The sequence below is a fragment of the Vombatus ursinus genome, unplaced genomic scaffold (assembly GCF_900497805.2).
Source record: "Vombatus ursinus unplaced genomic scaffold, bare-nosed wombat genome assembly UNPS02014813.1, whole genome shotgun sequence".
Classification (NCBI taxonomy): Eukaryota; Metazoa; Chordata; class Mammalia; order Diprotodontia; family Vombatidae; genus Vombatus; species Vombatus ursinus.
Window position 1 is genome coordinate 6,864,546 of NW_020954591.1, and position 11,950 is coordinate 6,876,495.

The 11,950-nt window shown below is 39.5% G+C and overlaps 1 protein-coding gene across 1 annotated transcript in view; it reads right to left on the reverse strand.

Annotated features, from left to right (window-relative positions):
* Window positions 1–10,680, reverse strand: part of KL (klotho) — a 55,537-nt gene extending 44,857 nt beyond the window's left edge. The window contains exon 1 of the mRNA XM_027835240.1: window positions 9,805–10,680. Coding sequence (XP_027691041.1) covers window positions 9,805–10,680 — 876 coding nt within the window. The remainder of the gene's footprint in view (window positions 1–9,804) is intronic.
* Window positions 10,681–11,950: the final 1,270 nt, after the last annotated feature.

An 11,950-nucleotide genomic window follows, 5' to 3' on the forward strand; every position in this document is an offset into this window, starting at 1 on the left:
AATAGAAGTCAAGCTCAGCAGCTCAGTTTGACGATTCAATCCATTTCCTTTTTTATGAAAATCAGAGCATTAACCCTTCTCTAGACATCTGGCAGCTGTCCGATTCCCCAAGATCTTTCAAAGATCTCAAAAGGCAATTCAGTATCATACCTGGCAGTTCCTTCATTATTCTAAGATGTACTTCATCTGTGCTTGGTAATTTAAAACTACTTGAGGGCAAGAACTCTTACCATCTGGATAGGTTTACTTTGGGTCTTACCCATGTTAACTATTTTTGATCTATCCTTCCTAGTCAAAAGATCATTCTCCTTAGAAAAACAGAAGGAAAATGATAGTTGAGTGGTTGAATTTCATCTTCTTCTTGCTTCCATAAGAAAACAAGACCATTTTAATGTCCTTGACATTCATTGTTAGCCTCACTTCGTTCTAGACATTAACATTACTGAACCATACTACTCCTTTGAATTTATCCTGAGTTTTTTGCCTTTGCTTTGTTTGACTTTGCAAAAATCTGAGTTGGCTGGTCTATAGCTGCATCAATCACTGGGCAGCCCACCCATTTCTTCCTCATTTTAGTAATTTCTGCTTGTATCCTCATAAGGTCATTCTTTTGAGATTCACAACCATCTTAAGCTAACTTCCCTTATAGAATGGTCAATGAAGCCTACCTTTCCTTCATCTTTAACCTTTGAAATCTGTTCTTCTAACATCTAGGGTGTACATCATACTATACCTGACTTTACTGTGATGGAGGAGTCTTTATTCTACCACTAGTTCCTTCTTGTCAACCAAAATTGGGCCAAGAATAGTAACATCACTTGCTGCTTTTTCCACCTTTTGAAAGATGATCACTAAGTCAAATCAATTGCTCCGCCTTTGGCACAGAGAGAGCTCCAGAAGATGTCTGGATGTCTGAAATTCTCCATCACTACAATGCAATGTTCTGTGCTAAATTTGTTATCTAATTTCTGAATTTTTTCATCTAATTCTTTCTTCTGTCCAAGTGTTCTGTGTTTTATACTCTCATGAAAATACCACTATTGCATCTGCCTTTATTGATATTCATCCAAACTGTTTCAGGTATTTTTGTCTTATCAAATCCAAGGGCTAAGATTTTTTACATTCAACTCAACTCAATAAACACTTATTAAGCACCTACTATGTGCCAGATGCTGTGCTAAGTGCTGAACAAGTCCCATCTGGTCCTTATTAGCCCAAACACTTCATTATCCAAAATTCAATACATATTTATTTAAAAAGCACTTGCTATATTCAAAGTGGTACAGTAGGTAGCTGGGCATACAAACCATGGAGTGGCCAGTAATGACCAGTCTTTTGAGCATGTGCAGTGTACTCTCCTTGCTGCCAACCCACATGAATGCTTTAGGATCCTGCTTCCAGGAATGCATGATGGCACATGATGGAGGGGGCCCATCCCTAATTCACAGTATGTACAGGTATTCTATAACTATTTCCTGTCTATTTACTATATGATTAAAGCCTTTCAACTGACTATTGAGAGGGAACTGAGTGTGCATAAAAAAAAGATTCCAGTGGAGGAACCCAATTGTTCTCTTTCCTGGTAGTGATCAAGAAAAGGACAGTTGTAAACTTCTAGGCAGGGAAAAAGATAGCACCAGAAGTCTACTCTCCCAAACCATCACGAGGCCATGAACACATGGCACCTTTGTTTCTTTTGCCTGTTTGTGTTCTTTTCTGCTCTTAGGTGAATGATTATCAAGCCAAAATGGCTGTGACCTTCTCATCTTTGAAAGGTCTCAGGTGTCAATGGAGGTTCAGCAATGGGAGTCCATGACAGAGACTGCTGGAGCTGCTCCAGCTAAGAACTAACTCATCCCTAAAGGATCATAAATAAATCTACTCAGTTGCTGAGACATAGAATCCTACATGCAAAAGAGTGATTTGTTCAGTGCCTATGCCAATCAGAAAGTGAACTTGGGACAAATGGCAGAAACCACTTTAAATTTGAAGGGACTCTTCCAGGGGTAAATGTTTTGGGGCCAGGGTGGGGGAAGTATAGATATGTTTGTATTTCTGCTCTTGTAAATATTCTTCTCAGTAAATATTCCTTTGTAAAAATTCTTATAAATAATCTTCTCAGTAAATATTCCTTTGTAAAAACTAGTTGATTCTAATTGCTTATCAATGATATCAAGGAAATATCCATTGATTAAATAAATCTATAGAAGTACTGGCAAATGATACTAAAGGGATTATGCTGAATAGAGGCTTAAGTGGATAGCATTAGAACCTCCTAGCTCCTCAGGGTCACCCCTACGGAGGAAGAGATATAACTGAATCCCGGGGACCTGATTCACCAGGGCCCAGGGAGGTGGAATAATGATCCCCCAGAGCAGGTCCCACTGACCTCAAGGCTAGAAGGGAGAGATCATTTGAAATTGTTAATTCTGTGGCCTTGAAAACCCAGCAAAGTCCACACCTGATAGCAAATTTCATCTCTGAGTATATTCTTTGTGGATCTCATAGCTTATCTGTGAAAATGTTAAAAAAAAAAAAATGAGATACCAAATTTACAGGGGAAAAGGGGGGCATGGAAAAATCAATGGGAACCAATTTGTAGTAATATGAGTTCTTTAGTTGAACACTAGAAATGGATTTCATTAGTATATTTTGGATAAAAGATGCAAAAGCTATATATACCATACTTCTAGCAAGTCATTTTGTGCCATAACAGAATGAAACTATAATTTGAAGCATCCTAAGGACTCTCAGAGTGTCTCAATATCAACATATATTCTGGTAGTTCATTTCTGTTTCCTCTTTTGTTCTTTCCAAAGACATATTCTTGCCCACTCCTAAGTTTCCTTTATGACTTAAAAATAAAATGTACTGACTAAAAGAACAAAAATCATCATTTCCATTAAATGGAATAAAATCACTGCTATAGAATTTAGATGATATATTTCCTTTTGAAAAACTACTCAAGACTTTTTTTTAAAAAAAGATTATAAAGTAGAAATGATGGGGTTTGGGCCCAAGCTGAGACCTTTGCCCCTCACCCAAAAGAATTTGGGCCCCATTTGTCTATGGATCCCCATTGAACTCTCCTTGAATTCTCCCATTTGATCAAGGAAGTCTCTAATTTTGCCTGCTAGAGGCTATAATCCACTCAACTGGACTTTCATTATCACCTAAACCCAATCTCCCAATTCTGTTACCCTTAACCTAGCCCAGCTCTCCATTGTCTATTACCTCTCAATGGCCCACTACTTCCCACCCTTGAGCCTATTTAGACCTAGATCCTATCTAGACCTCCCAGTCACTCCCATCAAGATCCTCCCTAAACCCCTCCTCCAGTTACCCCAGCTTACTGGCCACTCCCATCAAGATACCCTTTCTCCCAGACCTTTCCTCCAGTCACCCCAAACTACTTGGCCACTCCTAGGTCCCTCCCACAGTCTTTCTGTATATAAGGTCCATCTTGTCTCATTAAGGTGCAGAGATTCTTAAAGTCTAGTCAACACTTACATTCTTTAAGTCTAGCCAACCACTGAGACTTGTTCAATCCCGCTTGTCAATACGAGTATCACAAATATTAGATTCCTTAAGAGTCTGGCCAATATGGCTGATCTTTTTTTTTTTTTGACTGATCCTTAATAAACCTTGAAAGAAGGCTTGGGTGGAATTCATTTGGATAGGACCCTCATGTTGTGGTTCTGGGGTCCCTAAACCTCTAAACCTCAACAGAAACATTAAAATGGTATTCTAGAAGCAAAGCAAGCCAACTAAATGAGATTCCACAGTGCTACAGTCCATCAGTCTGGGAAGCTCTCCTTGGTTTACCATGGAATATTATGGAGGGCAATGTTGGTGTTTCATGAAAAGTTGTTAAGAAAAAAAAACCTAAGCAAATCTCATTATACCTCGGTTGTTCCTGATAGTTTCCTGAGGTAAACCCAGTGACTGTGGCAGAGTCAGCGTAGGATTAGGTGAAATAAAGGGAAGAAATGAAATAATAAAATAAAAGACCTTCTGAAGTGTTACTTTTTATAAAGGCACATAATTTTGGTGCCAGGAAATCTCACTCACCATGGTATGTAGATACTTACTTTGTTGTAAGTCAAATCATGAATGCTACTATGAAGGTGTCTAGCGTGAGGAAAAGACAAGTTTCCAACACTGCCCAGCAGAGCAAATTAATTATCCCAACTCTAATTAGTGGCACTCAGAGTTATTAATTAGATACCAAGAGTTTTCATAATCAAGCTTCCCTGAGAGCTATCAACCATACTGAATTACCTAAGAATCTCCATTATCGGAAATTCAGGTTTCCTAGTTAGCCCTACCAATCCAGGGATAATCTTGTGAAAGGAATAGTAGATTTTCAGAGATGGTGACATAATTTAGATATGACTAAAGCAGACAAATTTGATTTTGAAATTAAAATGATAGACCCAAATTCTGCAGGATTCTGTGTTGGGCTTGGTACTATCTACATGAAAAACTCAGAGACTGAACATAATTAAAAATAGGTGGGGGTCCAGGGAGAGGTCACATTCACATAGCCCACAAATCTTTGAGTAGTGAGGATTGTGGTGGCTTGGTTTTGTTTTCCAAACTTGTGTTTTCATCAGAATGGGGAACTCTTGGGTGCAGAAATTATTTTAACCAATCTACAACTCTGAAATGTTTATTTTTATAAAGTTGTCTGGGGCACTCACTAAAAATGACTACAGTGATTTTTGAGTTTGTTAAATGTCAGAAGGACTTAAATCTAGATATTCCAAACTGCAAGATACCTGTTGACAAAGTAAATCGCTCTATCTATGATGCTATACTGCCCTTCAAAATAGAAGATAACATACAAATCAGAGGAATTTCTAAATATGAAATCCAGTGGGATGGTGGCACACAGAAATTAAAATCCCAAATCCAAAGTGCAAAATGGCTAAAACTAATTCAGAGAAAAATAAGACAAAACCTATAAACTAAAAGCAATCAATAATGTAGAGTGGTTGAAGCAGGAAGCAAATTACAATTGGTAATTAATATGATTAGTGACTGTAGTGAATACTGAATGTCTCCATTCACAAAATAAACAGATTACAACTCTGACCAATTCTCTCTAGCCATCTTGACAATCAATGCAAATTGTTTCACAATCACATATAGAATCAAAATTATTCTATTAGCTGTGCCACAGCGAAATACAATGTCTGTGTAGAGATATGATCTAAGCTTAACCTGAGTTCTTAACCTGAGATCCACAAACTCCTTAGGGGTCCTTGGAAAGACTGCAAAGGATCTATGAATGTGGAGAGAAAAAAAGATAACATCTTTGTTTCACTAACCTCTATTTGAAATTTAGCATTTTCTTCCATTATAAATAGAGGCAACATACCACAGTAATATTAGTAGTACCTGTGACTGTTGCTGATAGAAATCAGATATTTTTATTTCTCATTATAGATGTTGCAACTATATTGAAATATTATTTATCCTCTTACTACTTCTAAAGTACTATAGGTACTAGATCCTTTAACTTGCCTATAGTTCATTTTTAAATTTAATTAATTTTTTATTTAATAATATTTTATTTATTCCAATTACTCATGAAGACAATTTTCAACATTCATTTTTTGAAAGGTTTTGAGTTCCAAATTTTTCTCCTTCCTTCCCTTCCCTCCCCCTCACCAAGACATCTTGCCTACATTTTCAATATAATGTCTTTATTATTTATTGAATAAAGCACATGTTACTATATCACATATTTGATTTTAATATTTTGATAACAGTATTTCAATGTAATTGTTTTCTTTTGTAATTTTATGCATTTAAAAACATTCTGAGAAGCAATCTATAGGCTTCCCCAGATTGCCAAAGGAGTCCATGATACAAACGAGGTTGAGAGCATTTACTCTAGAAACTATGGGTCATGTCTATTTAATAATACAGTGTGTCCCAAAATTCTAAGATCAAGACTTTATTTGCACATCACCTAATGAAACCCTCCAAATGGGGAATAAATGCTTTTTGTTCATGGTGATCATAAGTAATCCTACTTCTACTTACCAACAGTCAGGTTTCACTTGAATTTCACTGGATCAATCAACAATCAAAAAGCATTTATTAAGCACATAGTATGCGCCAGTTACTGGGAATACCAATACAATAAATGAAACAATCCCACTTATAAAGGGTTGACATACTAGCTTTAAGTGCCATACTTTGAGAAAAATAAGAAGATATTAAAAATTTAAGACAGACACATTAATATTTAGGAATCTAAATATTAATAAATTTAATAAATTTATGAATTTATTTAAAGATGGATTTAGCTTATGAAATAAATCATTAAGCAAACAATGAAAAAATTGTTAATAAGTGAGTTTAAAATTTAAAAAGATTTATCATCAAAATATTAATTTGAGACTACATTGAAAGTTTTAAGTAAAAAGTGTCAGTAATGAACAGGATAGGATCAAAAATAAGATTAGCATACTTCTGTATGTCCAGGGTATATAAATAAATTCATCCAAGATTAAAACATAGGGATTGACCCTGTGATTCCATTACTACAGAGAACTCCTAGAGAGAAAATTCCTTCTACCAATCCAGGTCAGCACCTTTTCTGTGACATAAAACTTTTAGAGTGTTAACAGTATGGGTCAGTGGCAGGGCTTGAACCCAAGGACTTCCCGGGTTCAAGGCCAGCTCACTATCCAATCTAATCCATGACCTCTCTAATCTAAGACTAAATAATTCAAAATAGCTAGGAAAAAATGTTCTTTCCATGTTGTCTTTAATTGATCAGTATTCTTGGGAATTTGTGCTTTTGAAAGAATTAAAAACAATTTTCTTTTTGATATATAGCAAACAGACATTCAATCCCCAAACATGAAAGAGAAAGATTTTTTTTTACCTTTCTCCATACTTGAAAGATGTATGGCAAAATAAGGACACCATCTCCTTCAAACTTATTATTCTATCATTGAGTCTCACAGATGTAATTTATATCATCACTTGTAATTATTGTCTGTGACACAAAAGTAAATTTTTGTTTCCATTTAAATTTTCCCAGAAATTACATAATTAGAATATTCCAGATATCTGAGATGTCAATTAATTTGTTCTCTTTAAGAAAAAGATGTCCAAATTTCAAATTCTGTTCAAATTGTTAATATTTTATAGCCATTAACATTCTATTTGCAACATCAGCAAAAATAGGTGTTCATCTGTTACTAATTTCCTTTAGTTTCAAAGTCTACTGTTTCAATGAAGGATATGTTGTTACTCTGTAATTTTTTTCTGTGTGAAGGTTTCACAAACATGAGCAGTAAGGATGTTAATAAAAAAAGGGGGGGTTAACAACTCAATACTTTTTGATGATTGTAAATGTGGAATATATAATGACGCAGACAAAATTCCTCATTTTATATATGGCATAGGCATTATTTCAATGAAGATAATACCATTTCTGTACATGAGAAAAAAATAGACACTAACAATACAGGCTGAGATAATTATCTATAGCTGTGGTTCCCCAAAGTATGGAGCTCCAAGCGTTCCATGGACTGCTTGCTTATGTCCTTAAAACTAATGACAGTATCTTATCTTTTTTTCTGGTCTGAATTTGATGATTTAATTATAATATTACTCAATGATATCTCATCCAAAGCACTCCTTATTAAGCTGTAATACTGGGTTCAAGTTTTGGCTTTTGGCTTTTGGCTTTTGGCTTTTCCTCCAATGGCAAGTAGAAACAGAGAGGTAAGTCGTCCTCACATCCTTTCTCTGACTGAAGTGGTCCATGGACAGACCAAAAAAGTATTCTCTAAAGGAATATGGCAACAGAATGGGCACATCAATACAAAAAAAAAAAATCAATAGACACATAAACATTCAACATTATTTACTGCTTAGTGCCATTTGTGAGGAACAGATTTTAAGAAGCTGCTCTTGCCATTATTTAAAACCTGAAGATCACTTTATAAAGTAATTTACAAACACTATCAGTCCAACTCTGTGACATCCTAGTGCTATATCTTTGAACTGATTCACTTTTAGTTCTAAACAAAATTTTGGGTAAAAAAGTTTTTATTAGTGTTCTTGATCTAGAATCTAGTCAAAACCCATAGATGTTAAAAGTCATTCAAACCAGAAGTTTTTAGCATAAGCTTTACATGAAAACTAAATAACTTTCACAAATATGTAAAATGCAAATAAGATATTTTTTGTAAAAAAAAAAGAGCAATATTTGTAGAAACTCTAGGCATCTAAATAATATGTTTACAATGAGCTGAAACCTTTCAGCACAGAGCTACTATGCTAAAAGATTAAATGTTACCTAAAAAGAAAAAGAGAGTATGATGCTTAACCCATTACCAACCATTGTTCCACTGGGGGGACTGTTTGTTTTTTACCATTTTTTTATATTAAAATTTTATGCAACTTACTGTTAAAACTAATTTTTATCAGGTAGTGGGTTAATATGATTTATTTCATTCATTGTGGAAGATTTCAAAACTGGAGACACTGCAGAGAAACTAGTATGTATAGATCAACAATCATAGTACAATAAAAAACAAAATGTGTGTTTTGACCTTATTTTTGAGATTTTCTATGAGATTTTGAACCAAAAGATATTTGGAATGGTAATTCAAGTAGTTCTGCCACTCTGCCACAGGTGATACTTTCAAGTACAATTTGACCCCTGAGATGTCATTTTGAAACTATTTTATTTACTGTATGAACAAGAAAACTTGCTAGAGTGGTTTTTTTTCTTGGAAGGGTCAATGTATCCTGCCCTTCTTGGCAACATTCAATTCATCCCATATCTACCCACTACATAAGACTGGTAATTGACTATGTGAATGGCTTCTGAAAAACTTGTCTGGTGGACTTCCTCTTTCTTCTCCAATCATTAAATAAGTAAAAAACATACAACTCCAAACAAAACAAAAACCCCACAAACCCTTCCCAAACCTCTAGGACTTGCTTAATACAAAAATTCAGGGTGATCCCAAAGGTATTCTTACCAGGAAAGGCACTTTAAACCTCTTAATGAGCTGTTGGGTACCAGGGTAGATGATCTCTAGGGTCAAATGAGGTATATAAGACAGTTGTTATTACTATTATTATTACTACTATCATTATGTCTATTTGAGTTTAAATCCCATGATCCAATACATTTATTCTGACTCATCCCGATTCACTACTTCCCTACCCTGTTCCAATTTAGTACCAGTTTTGTTAAGTCTGGGTTGCTGAAGAGGGAACTAAGTACACTGAAAAGATCCCTAGCAATGGAGTCAGACGACTTAGGTTTAAATCCCAACTCCCATGCTTGCTATCTTGGTGAACTTTTTACTTCACTTTTCTCATTTATAAGGGACCAAATTGTATTAGACGCCTTCAAGATCTTCCTCTTAATTCTATTAATAATTTGGTCCCTTAGGTTCCCAGCTCTGGTACCTCCACAACTTTTTATGCTAGCTTCATTTTCAGATGGGAACATCTGGAACACTTGTCTTCTTTTACTCTACTTTTATATCGAAGCCCTTTCCAACTAGTTTCTCCAGCTGTAACTGAACTGGGTGACCTTGGGCCAATCTCCCCGCTTTAAGCCTCAGATTCCTCACCTGTTTGGGCCAAGTTTGGGCCAGATGACTTCCAAAGTCCCTTCCAGCTCTAGGTCTAGGTGGTCCCTAGGTCTCTCCCTGCGCTCCACCTTCCCCGGCCCTCCCCCATCCCCAACACCCCCCACCCCAGTCCTGCAAAGCTTCCTTGGACTGACACCACCCCACTCCCCCCGGGACTCACCAGGAGCAGGTTGTGGGCCACCTGGTAGCCCAGCCGCCGGTTGCCCCTCACACCAGGGGCAAGCCTCCCTGTGGCATAGCCATGCCAGGCCACCACGTAGGGGTTGTCGATGGTGATCCAGTACTTGACCTGACCGCCAAAGTGGCGGAAGCAGAGCTCGGCATAGTCCCTGAAGAGGTCGGCCACGGTGCGGTTGGCCCAGCCTCCGTAGATGTCCTGTAGGCGCTGGGGCAGGTCCCAGTGGTACAGGGTGACCACGGGCTCCACGCGGAGTTCGCGCAGCCGCTCCAGCAGGCGTCGGTAGTAGCGCAGCCCCTCGAGATTGGGGGGCCCCGCGCCCACGCCGCCACCGCCGGGCAGCACGCGAGCCCACGAGATGGAGAAGCGGTAGTGGGTGACCCCGAGCTCGCGCAGCCCCTCGGTGTCGCGGAAGATATGGTTGTAACTGTCGCCGGCCACGTCCCCCGTGGCGGGACGGGGCGGAGCCGGCGGCAAAGAGGGCTGTGAGGACCACGAGTGGGACGGGGCTGGGAGTTGGGGAGGGAGGTCCCCCGGGGGCGCAGCGGGGCGGTGGGTGAAGGTGTCCCAGATGGAGGCGCCCTTGCCATGCTGCCTCCAGCCGCCCTCCGTCTGGTAGGCAGCGCTGCCCACCGCCCAGAGGAAGCCGTCGGGGAAGCTGTCGTGGAGGAAGCCCGCGGCCTCGGGCGACGGAGCGCGGCTGAAGCTGACCCAAGTCTGCACGCCATCCCCGGGATCAGCGCGCAAGCAGCGGCCGCCCAGCAGGCACAGCAGGCACAGCGGGGGCAGGGGCAGGGGCAGGGGCAGGGGCAGAGTCAGCCGCAGAGGGGCGGCCCTGGCCCGAGCGTGGGGGCTCATGTTACCTGAGGGGTAGCAGGGGAGCGTGCATGTGAGGCCCTCGCTCCCAGGCCGGACCCCTTTATCTCTGCGCCCGCCTGCCTCCCTCCCCGCCCCTGCACGCGCTCCGCGCCTTCTCCACAGTCTCGCCCACTTCTGCTTCCCTCAGTGGGCAAGTCTGTCAATAATTACCTGGGAGCCCCCGCCTTTCCCTCTTCTCCTCTCTTCCTTCCCCTCCCAACCTACATCCCGGGACTTGGTGGTGAGGTTAGTGCCAGGATCTGGAAGAGGAGAGAGGGATACCCAGGGCAGAACCGAGGGAGGGGACAGAGGGAGCCAGGCACCCTGGAGACCCCAGGGAGAGGGGAAAGACACGGATCTTCTACTGGAGACAACGCATCAGAGCAGAAAAAGCACCTGTTAATCTTCAGTTCACTGCTCTTCTTCGAGAAGCAACTGATGCATAAGGATAGAGAAATCTCTCCCATTTACAAATCTAGATCAGCGAAGACAAGGGGTGTGTGTGCAGCCATTTGGGAAAGTGAGAGGAAGAACAACTTTCCCGGAGTACAGAACTAGATCTTTGACTGAAACCGTATTCCATCTCCACAAAAGAGGTTGGAGACAGCCCAGAAAGGAAATCTGCCTCCCTGTCTGGATTACTTTATCAACATTATCATCAAACAAGTGACCTTCCCCCAAAAGCACCTGCTTCCTCATTTTGTTACCGAGATTGTTACCTAAAAATATACTTTACCTTGAAACATAGGCAGAAGAGGTGTTTGGGTTGTAGAAGAGGTGTTTGGGTTGTTTTTTTTTTTTAATCGGCTGGGAAAGGAAAAGGATGGAGTAAGTGATTTTTCAAAATGAAGACAAGTTTTTCAGGACCCTAACTTCAAACATTCTCAGGGCATTGCCCCTCCCCGCACATTTTACCAGCCACTAAATGAGGTCTTCCGATGATGTACCTGATTGTGATAGAAATGTATCTTACCACTACTCAATGATTCAGAGTTAATTGTCCATTCTCTGCGTGGTTAGTGCTTTTTCCGCTTCCTTTTTCTCTTACCCTTGGTCTTTTAGCCATTTCATTGCCTATTAGCTTTTCCAAGAGATTATGAAAAATGCCTGGTTGAAATTCAAATCAACAATATTAACTTTTTCATGTATCTAGCATGAAGGTTTGGATGGTCAGTAATGGTAATTTATCCCACTATTCTTTCTATTCTTTTCTTTAAAATTTCTCCTACAGACCAGCAACTAAATTATCTTAAAGTTCAGCGATGCCTAG